We start from the raw sequence: 20,622 nt of genomic DNA on the forward strand, positions 1-20,622 counted from the left end.
TTGTATGGTCGACCTTATGGGTTCATTGGGCTTTCATGCCCTTTGTGTTTTCAAGTTGTCATACAACTTGAGTTATTGGACTTGACATTTGAAGCCCATTGGGCCTTGAGGCCCAAAACTAACCCAAGGTCTAAAACAAACTTATTCGTTTGATTAATTAACATATTAATTAATCATAGCCATAAATAATTAAACCATTTAATTATCCTTACTCATCTTCGTTGTTTCTTTAATCTCTACCTTACTCAGTGTACTATCCATTAGGTTCCCTTTAGCGAGGCAGTGGGCGATTAGAACTCTTTAAATTGATTGTGAATTGAAACTTACTTTTCAATTCTCCCTTTAGTGATTATACACCTTTAGGGCTTCCACAAACCATGAGTGACACTTAGCAGTATGTCATGGCGACCCAATCTAATGAAAAGTGGTGAACCTATTCTGTTTGGGATTACAATGCAATATGGTCTTTCCCTAATACAATACTCTTGACCACATTGTTTGATTTGATAGTTTGTTCATGTTTACTATCCAATACGATTATCTTACTTATATGATTACCTTGAATGTGATTTGGAACGACTTCCTAAATCTCATTCATACTCTGGCCAGAGATTCTTAATCATATCATTAGAGTATTCTCCCTCAAACGGTATGAAGGTTAGATATACCTTGTTGTGCATTCACTTGCCTCCATGGCTAAGCGGCTTAACCCCAACTATGCCGTGGACACCTTTATGAGTGACTTTGACATAGTCAAAGATCAAAGACCTAACCATAAGACAACTATGATCCCTTAGGTCAAAAGACTACTTTGCATTATCCCAACTATGAGTTTTCATGTGACATGAGTATGAGAACTCCTTGTTGATCGCGTTCAGTGGACTCATTCTCTATTGAGCACCTACATGCTTGTCTTGGTGTCAGTCACACGAATGACTCGAGACCAGTCACTCTCTCTAAGAGAAGACATAGCACGTACTGATCTTAACGGACTGTCAATGCCCAATTGGCAATGATTAGGAATGGTATCATGAATCTAACTTCTTTAGATCACATTCTCCCAATTACAGACTTATCGTTTAAGCATATAACATTTATATGAACGACTTTAAACAATAATCTTTGCCCTTTATATTAAACTAGATTAGTTTAACATGTGAAATGTTTGTAAAGTATCATCATATGATTGGCTTTAGGGCACATTTCCAACCGATTGTTCTATTTGCCACAAGCCAAACCTTGAGGCATCCATTCATCTGAGATAAATTCATTGCGACCCTTGGATCAACAACCATACACATACATCCTACAAACCCAGAGATCGAATCAGAGGATTCAAAGTTGTAACAGAGATTGTACCCCTAAACACTCATTAATACAAATTCTTTATTTTGTACACGTATTTTAGTTTCATTCGTTGTAGGAATGTTGCGTATATGTATATATAAATATTCAATATCCAAATTATACATCTCCTTATATATGAGGACACGTATAACTTAGGCAATGGATATTAATCTAGATCACTAGGTAATGATTTTTTTAATTTTTGTCAATTTGTATTGATATGTAGTACCATCCAATCACACTTTTTGTATATATTAGTAAAACCAGTCAAATGGCTTTTAAGGTGTTAAAACATTTGGAGCTTTGAGAGATTAAATATTAAATATTACATGACTTTTACATTGAATACAAACATTTTAGAAATGCCACTATGTTAGTGGCTAATAACAATCCAACATAAATATGTGTCTGTGTTATGGTCTTTAAATAGGATCAATAATCACTGGTAGGATTCCATTCTTTGCTCTTGTGTCTGGAGCTCCATGCCCATCACCATATTGGTATATGTATTGGGAAATCCGAGCAAGGTTTATTGCTGCTTTTACAAATTCCTTGGTAAATGGAGAAGCAGAAGCTGCATCTTTGTTCAACTGCTTCCAACTATTTTCAACCAAATTACTTACATATTGACGAGCAGATTCCTCAGTGGGACAACAAATTAATACTTAAAATATTCAAGTCAAGATAAATTAATGCGTGCATGATTAAAGTACAAATTAAAAATAAATTAAATGGTTGTTTGATAATTATTTTGGTTTTTGAAAATTGAAAACTTGTTGGTAACTTTTGTGAATTTTCAAAATGGGAGCTGTCCTTCACATTATTTTTATCATTTTCCTTAAATATTGGTTTGATTTTGATTTTGAGATTTTATTTTTTATTTAAAAACCTAAACGCATTAAAGAGTTCCCAAACAATTTTTTAATCTTCAGTTTGAAAATGAAAAACTAAAATAGTTTTTAAACCGACTTTGAAATAAGTACATACCGCCGAAGTACTCAAATCATTGGAAAGCCGGAAAATAAGAGATGGCCAATGCAAGAGACCGTGGTGATTCTGTGATATCCATGCATTGTCAATATATTTTTCAAATGTGGGTGTGTGCTTGTCATAACACCATGTTGTCTCCTCTAAAAATGCTTTGCATAAATCAACCCACTGAGATTTATATAATTCAAAAGATTGCAGTTAATTGATATTAGAAATTGAAGTTATAATTCAATTGGAGAATAATATGATATCATTAATGTAATAGAAGATTGATTACATTGCACACATTGTCCAGTACAAAGGCTATATTGTGCGTTAATGTGGTTGATTTTGTATGTCTAAGTAGCATTGTTGATATATGATAATACAAATGTAGTGTACGTACAACTTTTATGGCATAAGGGAGGACGTGTTCTCCTTGCTCCTTTAAAGTGTCATAAACCATCTCATTCACTGTGTTGTAAAGAGCTAGAAAACAAAGCTTCATGTAACCTGGGAGAATTTGTATAGGTTTGATATCCCATCTGAGTACGAAAAGTACGTAATTAAGAATTAATTAAGAAAGTTGTTAATGAAACGCGAAGATATAAACACAAAAGAAAATTTCTAACCTTTCAACAGCAGAAGTAAAAAGCTCTAGTTCATCCAAAGTACCATAAACATCATAGACATCATCAATGGTGTTACGAGAGCAGCCACTTTTGTCAACCCTTTCCTGATATGACTGTGTTGAGGTTCAAAGATGATTCCAACCGACTAAAAAAAGCACTCCATCACTCTGTCTCTGGTGAACCTCAACTTTTTTGCTAACTCCATATCCACCCACCACCACCTAAATGAATTAATGAAGCAAACACTGATTGACTTAGGATTAATACTTACACTCCTAGTTCTTTGTTTGATTCTCTCTTCCCAAATATTGCATATATAAGAGGAACAAACTTATTACCTTGATACTTCTTGAAGATCCCTTTGGAGTGTGAATTGCATTGCACCCTGTTAAAATCTCGGTTGGCAATTTCAAGTAGCACTTGATTTGCATCTGGCTTTTTACTGTATGCCTCAATATACCGTCTAGCTTCTAATCTTTGCATTCTGTGGTGCAGTGGAAGTTCCAGTGCATCACTCACTTGTTCTGCTATTCCTTTGGTAACATTAGCTCCACTGTGGTTCTTGAGATAAATGGTTGAGAATGCAAGGCTTTCATCCAAAAGGTTCTTTCCTTCGAAAGCAAAATATGAAGCTTCATACATACTCAACAGTCCTTTTATATCCTTACAAATCCATGCCTTGAAACTTCCATTACCGCCCGTGAATCTACCGAATACATCTAGCAATTTAGATTAAGAAACTTTGATGTCATAATTTTTAAATGACCAGAAGTAAATTTGAAAATTCGATGTTTAATGCCTTAATTTGTAGGGCATTTGTAATTTTGACGTGTTTCAGAATCACATTTCGAGTGCTTGAGCAGTTCATTGTTAGTGTTCTCTTCAAATGCATTTTCAAGCATTAAGTCTACTACTATTTGTGCCATTTAGTACTACGGTTTAGTGATATTTCTCTTCACTGGTAAGTGAGAGGTCTTAGGTTCAATTCTCGCCAAAGGTGAATTTGAACTACATTATTGCGAGCCCATTGTGAGGCTAAACCCACCCCCTTCCCCTTAGTGTAGATAATATCGATTTAAAAAAATAAATAAATAAAATCTACTACTATTTTTAACTTAAAATTAGCGAATATAAACATATTATAAGTGAGCTCATACATGGTACAGTGCTAATAACCAATACTGATGTTAGAGAAGCGCACATATCCAAAACTATTTCTATTTTCTAGAAGCCTTGCACCTTATGTCTCGCATATGTATCAATACTAGCTAGAATCCTACTAAATATAGTTTTAATGTAATTATACAGAATTATACCGAATGAAACTGTGTGGTATCAACTGTAAACGATACAATGTATTTTTCTATACATCAATATATTACACTAAGACCTACTCAAACTCTTAAAGTAAAACTCAAATTTTAGATTCTAAATCTACCCCAACTTGTTCCAATCCTTGGGGCAAATATGAGTTTCAACCAAAAATTCAAATTGAGGCCAAGATTCTTCCCTGGGTTAGTGGGTGCACCATATATTAAAGTAATTAAAAAAAAAAAAAGAATCTTTCATGTGTTTCATATTCTTTCATAGTGTTCCACAAGTTTCATGTTGTCGGTTTAGTGATTTTTAAATATTTATTGGAATCTAAATATTTTTTGGTTAATATGTTCATAAAATTATATTAAGATAGTCTACATATATATATATTTTTTTAAAAGTTACTTTAAGAAAAAATTATCCTAAATTCATTATTTAATAATCGTGGGCTAAAAATTTAACCCAGAAGCATTGGAGCAAAAAAACTGTTAAAGAGAATAAATTAGTTGCAAACTCTCCTTTTTCACATCGACAATTGAAAATGAACATCACTATATCCTAGTATTGAGTGGCAACGATAAAAAGTTATTTGTAGGTGTATCTTGTTTAGATTTAAGGTAGGTGTTAGTACACAAATTAAGTACTTTCATGATTAAAATCCTACCAAATATTTTATACGAATTTAGTATAAATTATTTATCGCTTGTTACAATACCCATGTTGTCTAAGGAGCCTGAAGCTAAGAGCAGTGAGGTGGAGACTCTGGTTTGTTCCCTGGCCATGAATGTTGTTCAATAATTTATCAAGAGCTCTTGTTATGCCCTCTTCAAAGTGATATCCCAAACCTAACCTTTGGATGTCATCAATGAACTCAAGCGTAGTCAGTGTGTTGATATCATCATCTTCGTAATCAATCATATGCTTAACTTTCTCCTCAACGAACTTCAACTCATCCTTGTATACTTTATCCTACAAAAGTAATCAAGTGTAAGTAATACGTCTTGATAAAATTTGTATCATATATACGGCATTTTCAGAATCCGTCTAGCGGTCTACGACTAATTACTTTGATACTATGTTCAATTTTAATCATGGATGTACAATTCAATATGTATGAGCCAAATGCCTCAACGTAAAATAAAATTTAACGTCACGAGATTTCTGATCAATCACCTGTAGGGTATTATCATCAATCTTCAAGGACTGAATAAAATCATAATTCCATATGCTTGGCTTGTAGGCTCCAGTGCGAGGAGCAATGTGGTTACATGCAACAAGCTGAAGCTACGAGAATTAAGCATGTGAATTTGATATCAAACGACGGACATCTATATAGGCAGTGATGCAGGGTATGCTAGTTTGTCGTGTTTTATTGGTTCAGTTTATTCTGATCAAATTCTTTCATGCTTTTTGTCGACATCTCCTAATTGCTAGGACATGACATGTAGGCCAGTTTATGTGAAAAACATGTTGCATGCCTTTAACGATGAAACATAACAATGTGGGATGGCCAAATGAAAAGAACTACACATTTATATGCCTTTTTTTGGGTTTCACTTGTTATGTGATCATCTAAAATACATTAAGGGGGTGGGGGGAGTGGGCTAGCCTCACAATGGACTAACCAAAATAATGTGGTTTAAATTCGCATTTTGCAAGAACCAAACTTAAGACCTCTTATGTTCAAGTGAAGAGAAATACTACTAAACCGTAATACTAAGTTATTGACATTTTTTTTTTAAAAAAAGAAGGCATAATATAATATAAGTCCATACTTATCTTAGTTGACCTCCCATTTTTTAGTGTTAATAAAGCAAAATGGTGAAATAAAATAATACAATACAATACTGCCTACCTGGTTTTCCTAGTCTATTCAATTTTTTCATGAGACAAATGAGTAGGTAACATACCACAAAAGGCAGTATAGTACAATATTCCCTTCTTTATTTGCCTAAACCACTGAAGATGCTTGAACAACAGTTATTTTGCCCCTTTCTTATGGGTGTAGAAAACTTGGTGCGTAGGTATGCATGTTGACATTTTAGTTAGGGTATTGAATTTTACTCTTAGCTTTCTCTTTTTTTCCTACCTTATTTTCTTTTAATTTATTCAATAAAAGGTTAAAACAAATAGGAGCGCGTGAAGAAAAAGTGGTGTGTGAAAATCACTTTACATTTTAAATTTATCCAACAATCTCCACAAACACCAAAGAAGATTTGAGCTAGATCATACATTAGGCTAACCATAATTAGGTATTGAACTAGACACAATAGCTATTCATCCAACATAATAGGAGACAAAATAAAAATTAAAGTTATATTCATCGCATGTGGTCTAATATCCTAGTGGGTATAGTGTTGGTTTCCATCCATGCATCTCAAGTTCGAAACTCCTCCCTCCCCTAAATTATAGTTATAGTTTCGAACCCTCCCACTCTCTTAATAATAACATAAAAAAGTTTTAACTTTTATTGTCATTTAAAAAAGAAAGAAAGTAGATATTCATAAAAAGAAATTAGAAAAAACTGATTCATCAACAAGAAGTCCAAGGCCCAAAACAAAATAAAGAATGTAAGGTCATCTCCAACTGAAGGGTCCAGAGGGTTGAAAATAGCCCGAAAACTGTCTCCAACTAAGGGCTAGGCCAACGTGCTCGTGGGCCCCACTAGACAAAAAAGGGCCAAAGGGCCAAAGGACTGGTCCCTGGCCGGTCCAGAATTCAAATTGCAATGGCTAGCTAGCCAACGTCAACTAGCCGTTATTTTTTATTTTATTTTTATTTTTTACAATTTTTTTTAAATTCTATTTTTGTTTCCTATAACTTCCTAAGCCATTAAACAACATTAAATTAAATTAAGTAACATGAAACAACATTAAACAATATAAAAGAACATTAAATAACATTAAACAACATAAAAATTATACAACATAAAAAAAAGAAAAAATATTTAACAACATGAAACTTTAACAACATTTTTAAAAACATTTAACAACATAAAACTTAAACGCCTACTCCATGCTTCTTTTGGCTCAAAGATGTGCAACAAGATCCTACTGTAGATACTTGTTTGTGGCATGGGAACGTATCATCCTATAGCGCCTCATGTACTCATTTATAGAGATATTGCTAGTTCTTGGATTGAAAGGCAAATTAAGCCCATCATATATTTCTGCACGAGCCCTTCTTGACCTATTTGGATCCTCTTGGTCGTCATTAGACTCTCCATCAATATACCCATCTTGCTAATCCTCCACAATCATGCTGTGTAATATGATGTAAGACATCATGATGGAGTCTAAATTTTCTCGACTCCACCCTTTTGTCGGTTCCTTGATGATCTTCCACCGTGCTTGTAGAATACTGAAAGCTCACTCAACATCTTTCCAGTATGCCTCTTGGTGTAAGATAAAACACTTTTCGGCATCATTTTTAGGGTTTGGAATTACTTGGACAAGTGTCGCCCACTTTGGGCATATGCCAATTGCCAAGTAATACCCTATTTGTACTGATGGCTGTTGTCACATCCTGGCCCGGGGCGGATCACTTCCCGGGCCCGCTCCACCACCATAGCACGATATTGTCCGCTTTGGGCTTACCATTCCTTCACGGTTTTGTTTTTGGGAACTCACGAGCAACTTCCCAGTGGGTCACCCATCATGGGATTGCTCTGGCCCCCTTCTTGCTTAACTTCGGAGTTCCCATGGAACCTGAAGCCAGTGAGCTCCCAAAAGGCCTCGTGTTAGGTAGGGATGGGAATATACATTTAAGGATCACTCCCCTGGGCGATGTGGGATGTCACAATCCACCCCCCTTAGGGGCCCGACGTCCTCGTCGGCACACACGCAACCAGGGTTAGGCTCTGATACCAAATGTCACATCCTGGCCCGGGACGGATCACTTCCCGGGCCCGCTCCACCACCATAGCATGATATTGTCCGCTTTGGGCTTACCATTCCCTCACGGTTTTGTTTTTGGGAACTCACGAGCAACTTCCCGACCCGGGCGGCACCACTTCCCGGGCCCACTCCACCACCATAGTATGATATTGTCCGCTTTGGGCCCCGACCACGCCCTCACGATTTTGTTTTTGGGAACTCACACGAGAACTTCCCGATGGGTCACCCATCTTGGGAATGCTCTCGCGCGCTACTCGCTTAACTTTAGAGTTCCTACGGAACCCGAAGCCAGTGAGCTCCCAAAAAGCCTCGTGTTAGGTAGGGATGGGAATATACATTTAAGGATCACTCCCCTGGGTGATGCGGGATGTGACAATTTGGTATCAGAGCCTAACCCTGGCTGCGTGTGTGCCGACGAGGACGTCGGGCCCCTAAGGGGGGTGGATTGTGACATCCCACATCGCCCAGGGGAGTGATCCTTAAATGTATATTCCCATCCTTACCTAACACGAGGCCTTTTGGGAGCTCACTGGCTTCAGGTTCCATGGGAACTCCGAAGTTAAGCGAGAAGGGGGCCAGAACAATCCCATGATGGGTGACCCACTGGGAAGTTGCTCGTGAGTTCCCAAAAACAAAACCGTGAGGGAATGGTAAGCCCAAAGTGGACAATATCGTGTTATGGTGGTGGAGCGGGCCCGGGAAGTGATCCGCCCCGGGCCAGGATGTGACAGCCGTTGATGTGGTAGTCAAGTTAAGGTGATTTACCTTCTGTCAGGTTATTGAAGAGGGGTGAACACCCAAGATTTGTAATGTCATTTTGGAATCCAGGGACTCCAAAGAAAGCATGCGAGATCCATTTGTCAAACGAGGCAACTGCATTTAACACAATAGTTGACTTTCTCGACCTTTCACTAAAGCCTCTTTGCTATCCGATGGGACAATTCTTCCAACTCCAATGCAAGCAGTCTAATGACCCTATCATGCCCAGAAACCCATGGTCTTAAGCTTTGCGAAGGAGCCGATCCAGATCTTCTTGATTTGGCTTGCGGAGGTACTCCTCTTTGTAAAGCTGAATACTTGTGTTACAAAATTCAGTAAGAGTATAAAGGCATGTAGACTCAGACATAGCATGGGTTTCATCCATTGAATCAACTGGGGAGCCATAGGCCATCATTTGTAGTGCAGCAGTAACCTTCTGATGAGGTGAGAAACTAGGGTAGCCTGCTCTGTCTAGCTTCTGTTGGAAGTATAGATTAACTTGCTGGACATCATGAAGTAAGTGCTCGAAGACATGAGACCTCATTTGAAAGCGACGTCTGAAATCATCTTTTGTGTATACCAAGTTGGGGTTGAAGTAATTGTTCATCAGATTGGCATGCGTCATCACTCTGTTACATGGTTTGTTAGAGCAACCAACATCAGAGCCACTGCATTGAGGTTGTTCCTCATTGGCTGACACACCATGGTTGTAGCCATGGCTGCCACATATTGTGTGTTGCGCCATGCTTCATCTTCTTCATCAGACTCCTCATCTTCTTGTCTCATCTATGCCCATTTTTCTTCCAATTTGGAATTGGATGAGGACCCTTAGTTGGAATTTGAAGAGGATCCAAAGTTGGAATTCAATGTAAACTTGAATTGAAAGAGATTGAATTTAAAGGTGTGTGAATTATAGCCCATTATCCATCCTATTTATAAATTTAAAGGTGTGTGAATTGAAAGAGATTGAATGTAAAAATTCTTGTTTTTGGGTTCTTTCGTTTCTGACTTACCCCTTCTTCTTTTGTTGAAGGAACATCGTGAGTGAGTCAGTCAATATTGCTAGTCAATAAGTCATCATTCTTTTATTATGTTCTTGTGAAGTAACTAATTTAGGATCAATTTGTAATTGTTTGGAGTATTAGTGCAATTTACATTTCTTTATGGATTTTCTTCAGTCATTTGGCTGTTTGTGCCTATGTGGCAGCTCGCATTTAGGTAATGAGCTAATATATAAAGCTCCACTTTCTATTCCAATGGTATGAAATGAATTAAATGTTGTAAAAGCTCAGGGTTTGAATGCCCACATGGTTTAGTCAAAAGTTAAAAAGTAAGGATGACTAAATGGTGGTGGTGTCATATTTGCTATTGTTGGATAACATGATTTTCAACTTGTATGACATGGTTTTCAGCATGCCTTAAATTGGCTTGTAGACTTATGCACGTAAAAGGCTCTACCAAGGAATCCCTTAGATATGATGCAAAATGGATCTTGTTCTATTGTTGATCAGAGATTTCTTTATGATGAACAATGCGAATCGGAGTTTGAATATATAAAGAGCATGCAGTGTATGATCAAACAACACACCAGATCAAGAGTGAAAAACAATAATACCTATATCCTTCCCTTCTCTTTACCTATATCCTTTGCACCCGTTCCACTTCTATCTCTAGCAAAGGTTATATATATATATATATATATATATACATATATATATATATATATATATATATATATATCTCTATCTCTCTCTCTCTCTCTCCCCCTCTCCCTCCCTCTCTCTCACTTTTGCCTATTTATAACATTAAATACAATTTTACAAAAAAATAGAGTTGTTGTTCTTCTTCCTACTTCCATTGCTATTTCTGTATCTTGCAGCTTTGGTTAAGGTCGAACAAGCTCTTTGGATTTGGAAGCTATCATTAGTATCACCCATATCCTCGGTCATGGTTTCCTTTTCTTTGTATGCCTCGTCATACCACTAACTCTAAACTCTCAGTAATGGACGCTCGCGTAGCTTCCCTTGAATCTTCCATGGCAAACCTCGACTCCAAAATCAATTATGCGGTTTCCAATACCTTCAATCATAAACTTCTACTCTACTTTGAGCAACTTCACTGTGAATTGCAGTTTGGAGGTACTGGGGAAGGTCCTTCTGCTTTTGTTGTCTTTAGAATCCCAGATCCTCAAGTTGTCAAGCAAATCCAACCACCTCATAGTCTAATCTTTGCATCTGGTGGCCAAACCTTTTGTTCAAAGTGGTTTCCTTGAATTGACTTTCCTCGATTCGTTGAGGGTGATGACCATTTTTCTTGGATCTTTGAAGCCAAGCAGTTCTTTGCATTTTATCATACTTGTCACTCTCAGTATGTGCTCGCAGTTTCATTTCACTTAGAATGAGATTTTTACAATGGTTTCAATGGATGGATTGTACCCATTCAACTTCACATTGGGATGATTTCACCAAGGCTCTGTGCAGAGAATTTAGGCCTTTGGAATTCGAGGATACTGCTGAATCTCTCATCAAACTACGCCAGATAGGTACTGTCAAGGATTATATCACTGAATTTCGTCATTTGGCTACTCGTACTAGTGATTTAAGTCATATTTTTCTCACGAGCTGTTTCTTAGGTGGATTGAGAAAGAATTAAAATTTGATGTTAAGCTGTTAAAACATGTCACTATCTATCCATGAAGCAATATCCATTGCTCTGCAGCTTGATGTTGAACTCATTGAGATGAAAACATTGCCACCCAAACCTTTTGAACCCACTAAACATCCACCCTTGTTGACCACACCCTCATTACACACAATACCATGGCATGGTAAGTTGGGTATCAATAAATTATCTTCAGAGGAGATCCAGAAAAAGAGATAGAGAGGTGAATGCTAGTTTTGTCTTGATAACTGGACTATGGGTCATATATGTGGGCTTAAGCAATTGTTAATGTTAGATGTTGATGACAATTGTGATGAATCTGAGGAGTTCCAACCTGAGTTACACCATATGCAACTTAGTGATTGTGTTTTCTGTGGCACCACAGCCAGACAAACAGTCCTCAACATGAAAGTGCAAGGCATAGTGCAAGATCAATCTGTTACTATTCTTCTAGACTCAGGTAACACTCATAATTTCATAGATTCTAAGTTGTTGAAGTAATGGGGACACCAAGCACATGTTACAAAACCTTTTGAGGTTATGATAGCTGATGGAGGAAAAGTGAAGAGTTCTGGTTGCAAGGCTATGGGATTAAATATGGGAGGTTACAATTTTGATGTTGATTTATATTCCTTACCCTTAGGTGGCTGTGATATTATGTTACGGGTTCAATGGCTATCCATAATCTGGAAATTGTGTTAGGGGTTCAATGGCTTCGGTTCCAGCTAGTTACTATGGAATTCACCAAGCACAACCAACAATATAAATTGTGTCATCATAGCCCTACCACTTGATTGGTTCAAGAAGTATCTCTTCAGCTTATTGATCAAAAGCTGTCCAATTTCTAATTTGGGGTTGTCCATGGAGTAAAATGACGACTTTTAAATTTTAAGGGTAAAGTCGTATGAAAATCGAGTTTCATAAGATAAAGTTAGATCAAATGGGGGTAGATTTGACAGAAGAAATAGAAACATGGTAAAGTGGAGCACTCTTGAATTTTAGGAAGTAAAATGGTGACTTTTGAGTTATAGGGGCAAAGTGAGATATATATCGATTTTCAGTGGGCGTAACTATAAATAAGCCTATAAATATGAGTACATTGTTGTTAAAAGAAGTGAACATAATTTACAGTGAAAAATGGATACATTTTACATATAACAAAGTGATATTTTTTTTTATTAAAAATAAATAAATTATGAACACAGATAAGAGGTTAAAAAAAGTATGGGTACAAGTAAAAGTTTAAAGTTACGACTTATGAGGTAAATTTTGGTTGAGCTTCAATCTCGTGAAAGGTGATTGCACTAGTAGCAAAAGACAAAAAGGAATTAACTATGTAGGTACAAATAAAACTAAAAAGAAAATAAGGAACATACTTAAAAAATGGTTGCAAATTTAAAAATGGGTAGAAATTAATAATAAAAATATATGATCCAAAATTTAGTAAAAAATACGAATACCAAATGTAAAGTTTCTAATAGTAAATGAATATACTTAGAAATGATTAAATAAGGTTATTGGCACTCTAAAAATCTCATTCTACACTCCTCATAAGTGTATTTTCTTTCCAAATATAGAAAGTTTGGAGTGTAGAATGAGATTTTTGAAGTGCCAATAACAATTCCCTTAAATAATTTTTAATTATAAAATTTAAATAGGTTGACATGTAAATATTTAAGTAAAAAGACCGAAGAACCTTGATAAAAAATTGAAAAGGAATAAGGTTTTAATAAATGAAATAGAAAAAGAAGGGAACGAAACCTAATTTCTTCAAACCTAACACTTCTCACTTATGAGTGAAGTAAAATACCACTAGACCTTAATATTAAATGACAAAAATACTTGCATACTTATGTGCACGTTTGACGCCTTTGATACATGTAACAAAGCGTTTGTTTTTTATGTCACTTGCCACTAGTACTATAGTCTAATTATATTACAATACTTGTAAGTAAGAGGTTTTATGTTCAACTCACTTAAATGAACGAATTAGATTACGTATTGTATCCTTTAGTCTAAGATGGTATTTGATATGCCTTCCTTAAATCTCCAGCAATCAGATGAAAACAATAATGAAATTGTTTTAATTGATCAACAACACTGCAGTTTTCATGTTAAAATACGACAACAAGCACGAAAAGAAATAAACAATATAAGTTGTAATTGATTTAACCGAAAAACCATATTATTATTATTTTTTTTAAGAAATAATAGTATCCAAACTAAAAGGTGGGAGAATGGGCTAAGCCTTACAATGGGTTTACCATAATAATGTGGTTCAAATTCGCATTTGGCGAGAATCGTTCCGAAGACTTCTCAATTAAAAGTGATGAGAAATATCACTAGACTATAGTACTAAGTGACGAAAATTCATACTAAAATTAAGCACATGAAAATATGTCCTACAACAAAACTGATCACCTACTGTGAATCCACCACAAAAAGATTACTAAGGGAGCTTCCTGTAAGAAGTAATTTGAAAATCAACAAGTTACTAGGATCACAGATAAAACCAAAATAATTACAATGAACCAATCAAACAGTTAAAGGGAAATAAACTTATCTTCCAAAGTGGAGGAAGAAGAAGAAGCCATGACTGCTAGGGCTTCATAAGGAGTCTTCTATACTCAAGCAGCCGAGAGTCCTTGCCATCAAATAGGGTTTTAGCATGAGATAGGGTAATACTGTGAGTGCAGGGACCTCCTTATATATATATATTGTTGGAAATATGCCCTGAAAGTCAATCTTTGGAAGAAACCTTTCAGGACAATGTAATGATGTATATATGACTCTTATACATCGGAAGGCAAAGATACTAACTAGGACTATCTCAATGAACGAAATATGTCCTAAATGATGAATCCATGGACAATGGATTGATGGAAGAAGTAATCTAATGATGATTAGACTACAGAGACCTTCTTCTCATAACCAATATGTCCTAAAAGGTTCCTGGTCATAGGATTGTCGGAGGGATACTGACAATGCATAGATCGGTACATACTATGTCTGCTTCAAATGGAAGGATGGAAAGTCTCATCCCATTCGTGTAGTGACACTAAGACAAGTATGTAGGTGCTCATTAAGGGAATGAGTTCATTGAACACAATCGAACGAGAGTACTTGCATGGAGGTCTACTCACATGTCAAGCAAGTAACTCTGAAGGTTGGAATAATGTAAGTATTCCTTTGACCTAAGACATCATAGATGTCTAATGGTTAGGTCATTGATCTTTGATAATGTCAAACGACATTCCATTGGAGTGTCCACGGCATTGTTGGGGTTAAGGTATCTAAACATGTAGGCATGTGAATAATCAACAAGGAATCTCTGATCCTCGTTATGAGAGGAAGAATACTCTGAGATATGATTCGGGAATCTTCGGCCGAAGTCTCGAGCGTAATGAAGGAAAACGTTCCTATGCGACTCAATTGAATCATATAAGAAAGCATAATCACATTAGGGGTTTGACATGGTATATCCATACCCTAGTGATGTGATTGAGAGTATTGTTTTAGAGAAGGATCGAATTACATTGTAATTCCAACTGAATAGGTTCTCCGAATAAACTTCTACATTAGCTTGGGTAGCCATGATATATGTTTAGATGTCACTCATGGCTTGTGAGTTCTTCTAGATGATTAAATGTAGTCATCAAAGAAGAAGGTGAATTAAAAGTAAGTTTTAATTCACTAAGTGGATGGATTAAATATAATCAATTGGATTGGTGCCAATCACCTCACTGCCTTGCTAATTAGAACCTAAAAGATTGTTCACCAATACACTCTTGTAGTGAGTAACTAATGGATGATGTAAATAATTAATTGGATTAATTAAGTGTTGTGATTAATTTAGAAAGTCTAAAGAAATCATAAAAGCGATAAAAGATAGTTTTGGGCATAAAGAAATGTTCGGGTTTAATTGGGCCCATTGGGCCTAAACCCATTGGGCTTTTATTCAAGCATTGGATGACTTGAAATAATAAAAGCCCAAGGCCCAAACAACACTAAGATGGCCGGCCAAAGAGAGGGAGAGAGAAGGTCAATTGTTGACTTGTTTCTTTATGTAATAAAAGGAACATTATAATGAAAGAAGATGTAGGTTTTGTTTTAGTGTTTAAAAACAACACAAGAGAAAAGAATTTAACTCTCTCTAACACTCAAAGGGCCGGCCACCATAAGGGGATTTTAGCTAATCATTTTATCACCCCTTTGGTAATTCCTTCATCCTTCTCACTACACTAGTGGGTGAGGATCTTTAGAGGTTTTCAATTTTGGAAACTTGAAGAGGACCTAGGAGCACTCATTCTCAACAAAGTGGAGGAGGCAAGGAGGGAGGCTAGGCTCAAGGAGTTCAAGGAGCAAAGAGCTTGGAGGTGGTCAATCCTTGGTCTAAGATCTAGATCAAGAGGTATAAACTACTCCTAAACTTTGTTCTTCAATAAATTGTTTTTGATGCATCATAAATAAACCTATGAATCTTGAAGGGGATTTTCATGACTAGAGCTTTGATATTAATTGATGACATGCTTCCGTTGTTTTCGTATATAAATTTTGAATTGTATATGCATGCTAGTCAATAGAAATCCCACATAAATCTCATATTTTCCCTTCATATATATATATATATATATCCATACTCCCTTGATATCAAGCCTATTAACTAATACCTTGGATATTCCAAACTGATTAGGGTTTAGGTATAGTCCTCATAGGTATTGAACTCTTGTCAAGTCTTGATAAGGTTACTTGAATATAATTGCATGTTATTAGGACTCTTAATCTTAGCCAAGTAGGATCGGAATTTCCTCAACATGATAACTCATACATTGAGCTATTAGTTTGTCGAGAAGAACTCATTCTTCTTGACACTCACATCTTACACTTCCGTCGTTGAAACTATTCAAGCTCCTAATCTTCTTCAAAGTGCCTTCTTTATCGGACATCGCCCGTAACACACACAAAAATCATTTCCATCTTTCGATGACTTCTTGTTGGTATACCTAGCATTGGAGAACATCACCTTAGAGAAGCAAAACAGGCAACATTTGAATTTAGACACCTCAGTGACTTCTGTTCTACTGAACACCGGCAATGCCTAACTTATGAGCTTGGTGGCTTACCCAGCATTAGAGAACAACACCTCAGAGATTAGCAAAACAGGCAACATTTGAATTCTTGATTTCTTTTGCCTCCACGGTAGCAAACCAAAGTCTGGTGTCTCTCTTGGTCGCCCATAAAACTCCCACTACTCGATTTTCCTTTTGCGAAAGCTTCCATGTAAATTCGATTCTTGTCCCCCTCTCTCATGTGCCATCACATTTGAGCTGCCTGAATATTTAATGCAGTGAGCAGTGATCCGGTGGCCTCAAGTTGCGTAACTTTATAGGCTTTTCCCATCAAAGCAGCTGCATAGTAAGCGTTCACAGCCTTGTCAGTGTTTTCTTGATTTCTCCCGTCTGCGAATTCTGTCAACCCACCTGCCTACAAGTACAATTTATAGAGATCAAAGGATCGCAAGCGTGGGTAATTTGGATTTGATTGCTTATCTTTGTTGACAAAATGCTCCATGAGCGAGAAAGTTTAAAGCTTGTACTTCTGCCCCCATGCATGATCAATCTTTGCTAACACAGAAATTCCATAATAAAGTACCCCAGATGGTTATGGTGATCGGCATAAACACCAAACCCGAAATCTGCACCTTCAGCAGTTAATCCTTGCTTGGTAACAAGTCCACCCCATTTGCTATCATGCAAAAATCCACTGCGCTAAAACTACCATCCAACCACTGGCTCTGTTTCGGAAACTAATAAAGCATACAAATATGATTATTCAACTCCACCAAGGTGCTAAAAGCCTAATGTGACACTTATAATAGATTTTGAAACATAGGTCGAAAGGGTACTTGCAGTTGGATTAAACATGGTAAAATACTAAAATTATATATAACAATATTTGAGAATTTCTTGTATATTCATTAATCTCCACTGTGGAGTATATATAGGAGTTACAATTGGTATTACATATGCACTTCATCAAAGTGGGACAACAGACTACTATTTACACTTTAACTAATACATAAATATATAACTTGCAACACTCCCCCTCAAGTTGGAGCAAAGATATCAAGCATGCCCAACTTGTTAAGTGAGTTGGAAAACACACTATTAGACACAACCTTAGTAAGCACATCAGCAAGTTGATCTTGAGATCCCATAAAAGGAAAATTAATAATTCCAGCATGCAATTTTTCCTTGATGAAATGTTGATCAATCTCCACATGTTTTGTTTGATCATGTTGCACTAGATTATGAGCAATCTCAATAGCAGCCTTGTTATCACAATGGAGTTTCATAGCAGCCTTGGGTTTAAATCTAAGATCTCTCAACAATTTTTTCAACCACAACAACTCACATACACAAGACATGCCATGAAACTCAACTTCAACACTTGACCTAGCCACCACTTTTTGTTTCTTGCTTCTCCAAGTAACTAGATTACCACCCACAAAAGTAAAGTGTCGAGATGTAGATCGCTGGTCAGTGATAGACCCAGCCTAATTTGCATCTGTATACCCTTCTACACTCAAATGACCATTTTTGGAGAAAACCAAGGCTCTGCCAGGAGCCATCTTCAAGTACCTCAAAATATGAATTACTGCATCCGTATGAGCTTCAATAGGTGAGTGCATAAACTGATTTACCACGTTAACTGCATAAGCAATGTCAGGGCAAGTGTGAGATAAATAAATTAATCTCCCCACAAACCTTTGATCCCATTCCTTATATGTAGGAACTGGATCTAGAAATAAGTCTAGATGATGATTCTGCTCAATCAGAGTATCAACAAGTTTTCAATCTAACATACCTATTTCAACTAATAAATCAAGAACATACTTCCGTTGAGACAGAAAAGCACCATGCTTTGATCTTGCAACCTCGATTCCAATAAAATACTTCAATTTACCCAAAATTTTTATCTCAAATTCAATAGCTAGGTACATTTGAAGGCGTTGTACCTCCTCCTGATCATCATTAGTCACTATCATGTCATCAACATAAATAATCAATGCAATCAGCTTACCATGCTCTAGGAATTGTTTATCAATGCAATCATTAGTCACTATCATGTCATCAACATAAACAAAGTATTATCTGAATGACTCTGAAAATACCCAAACTTCTTCATTGAACTTGTAAACCTCCCAAACCATGCTCTAGGAATTGTTTCAAACCATACAAAGCCTTTCACAATCTGCACACAACACCTTTTTCAAGAGATATATTGATACCAGGTGGGAGATCCATATAAGCTTCCTCCTTAAGATCGCCATGAAGAAAAGCATTCTTAACATCAATCTGTAATAGAGGCCAATCCTGGTTTGTTGCTAAGGACCAAAAGAACACACACAGTTTTAAGTTTGGCAACAGGAGCAAAAGTCTCTGTATAGTCCACATCATAGGTTTAAGTATAACCCTTAGCAACTAATCTAGCTTTGTACCGGTCAATAAAACCATTTGCTTTATGCTTAATAGTGAACACACATCTACATCCAACAACTTTATTCCCGTTTAGCAATAGAACCAAATCCCAAGTGGAATTCTTTTCCAAAGCTTCCATCTCAACATTCATGGTATTAACCCACTTAACGTCTGACAAAGCATCTTGCAATTTACGTATTTTGTATTCCCTGAATTTTATAGTATTTTTACAAATTTAAATTAATTTTAGATTTTAATTACTTAATTACAAAGTTTGAAATTTTGAAAATAATTATTTAAAATCCGTAGACCTTTGGGGGTTGCTCTTAATGTTTTTGAATCGAGCTCGACCCTACGAGCGCGTAGGCGAAGGTTGTTCGTGAGTCGGGATGAGAAATGAGAAGTTACGAACATTAGAAGTTTCTTAAATAAAATAGGGATTTAATATTTTTAGGGGTTTCCATTAATCTGGGAAGAGACCAATTAGGAAAAAAAAAGAAAAAAAAACAAAGAAGAAGAATAAGGAAAAGATTAGAAGATGCCAGATGGCAGCAAAAGAGAAGGGAATATGAGATATACAGCAGAGAAAAGGAGGGAGAATGACCAATCAGGGGGAAAGGAGGGAACAAAGAGAAGGGGAGGAACCAGCCAAACCCAGTTCCCTCCCTTTGACCCAGTTTCTTGACCCCATTCCCACGCACACCTCAACGTCGATTCTGGCATTTTTCAGGCGAGTTGATCATCGTTACCACCATTCCTGAACTCCTCTCATCGTCATGAACATCATCCTCCCATATTTGGCCCGGTTTTGATCTCGATTTCAGGAGAAAAGATAATTGAACCCGTGAGGGTTTTGAGTTTTCAACGACGAATTCGTCGTCTCTGGTCACCACCATTCCCACCACCACCACCACTAGTTGACTCCCCTTGAACCCATGAGCAAAGCCTAAACACTTGCAGGGGCGTTGGAGCATCAATGGACTCAAATCGACAACCACCAAAATCTAGGGTTTCCTGTGAACTACGACTGATTTCAGGTGTTTCCCGACTGAATTAGACTTCAACCTAGGCATGAAAAATATTTCTCTCACTGAAATCTTGGTACCTATAAATTTTGGTAATTTTTGGAGTTAGTCAAAAAATTAGGTTTCCATTTGTCGAAAACCGCCACATGCGGCGTCATGTGGCTAGTGGGCCAACTTTGTCTCTCTAGGTTAAATTCGACATTCTGAATCCAATTTTGATAGTTGTTTGATGTGATTTCCTTGTTTGAACCTAGTTTTGTAGATCGCCGCCCCTTGACCTTTGTAGTAAACAACGAATCGACCGTTAGATCGTCACCAAATTTTAGTATGGATTCGTTTGTATTATTTGAGGACCTTAGTAACTTACGGATTAAAAATCTGGTGGGCGGATCTTCCTGATTGATTTACTAGGGTTGATTTTGATCAAAATGTTCGTAACCATTCTTAAATACTACTAAGTAGGGCTAAGTGGGCCTAAATTGGTTAGTGAGCTATCCTAGATAATATATACCTTGGTTTACGTTTATGGGATGCC

General features: G+C 36.7%; 1 protein-coding gene and 1 pseudogene across 1 annotated transcript; both read right to left on the reverse strand.

Moving 5' to 3' along the window:
• Positions 1–1,769: 1,769 nt before the first annotated feature.
• Positions 1,770–7,689, reverse strand: LOC103952487 (annotated as a pseudogene).
• Positions 7,690–9,161: 1,472 nt separating this feature from the next.
• On the reverse strand, positions 9,162–9,665 carry LOC103952488. The gene has a single exon (XM_009364073.1). The coding sequence runs from the start codon at positions 9,663–9,665 to the stop codon at positions 9,162–9,164; it is 504 nt and encodes a 167-aa protein (XP_009362348.1).
• Between the last annotated feature and the right edge of the window lie 10,957 nt (positions 9,666–20,622).

This window comes from the organism of the source record quoted next, unplaced genomic scaffold, assembly GCF_019419815.1.
Source record: "Pyrus x bretschneideri cultivar Hongxiangsu unplaced genomic scaffold, Pyrus_bretschneideri_v1 Contig15, whole genome shotgun sequence".
Classification (NCBI taxonomy): domain Eukaryota; kingdom Viridiplantae; phylum Streptophyta; class Magnoliopsida; order Rosales; family Rosaceae; genus Pyrus; species Pyrus x bretschneideri.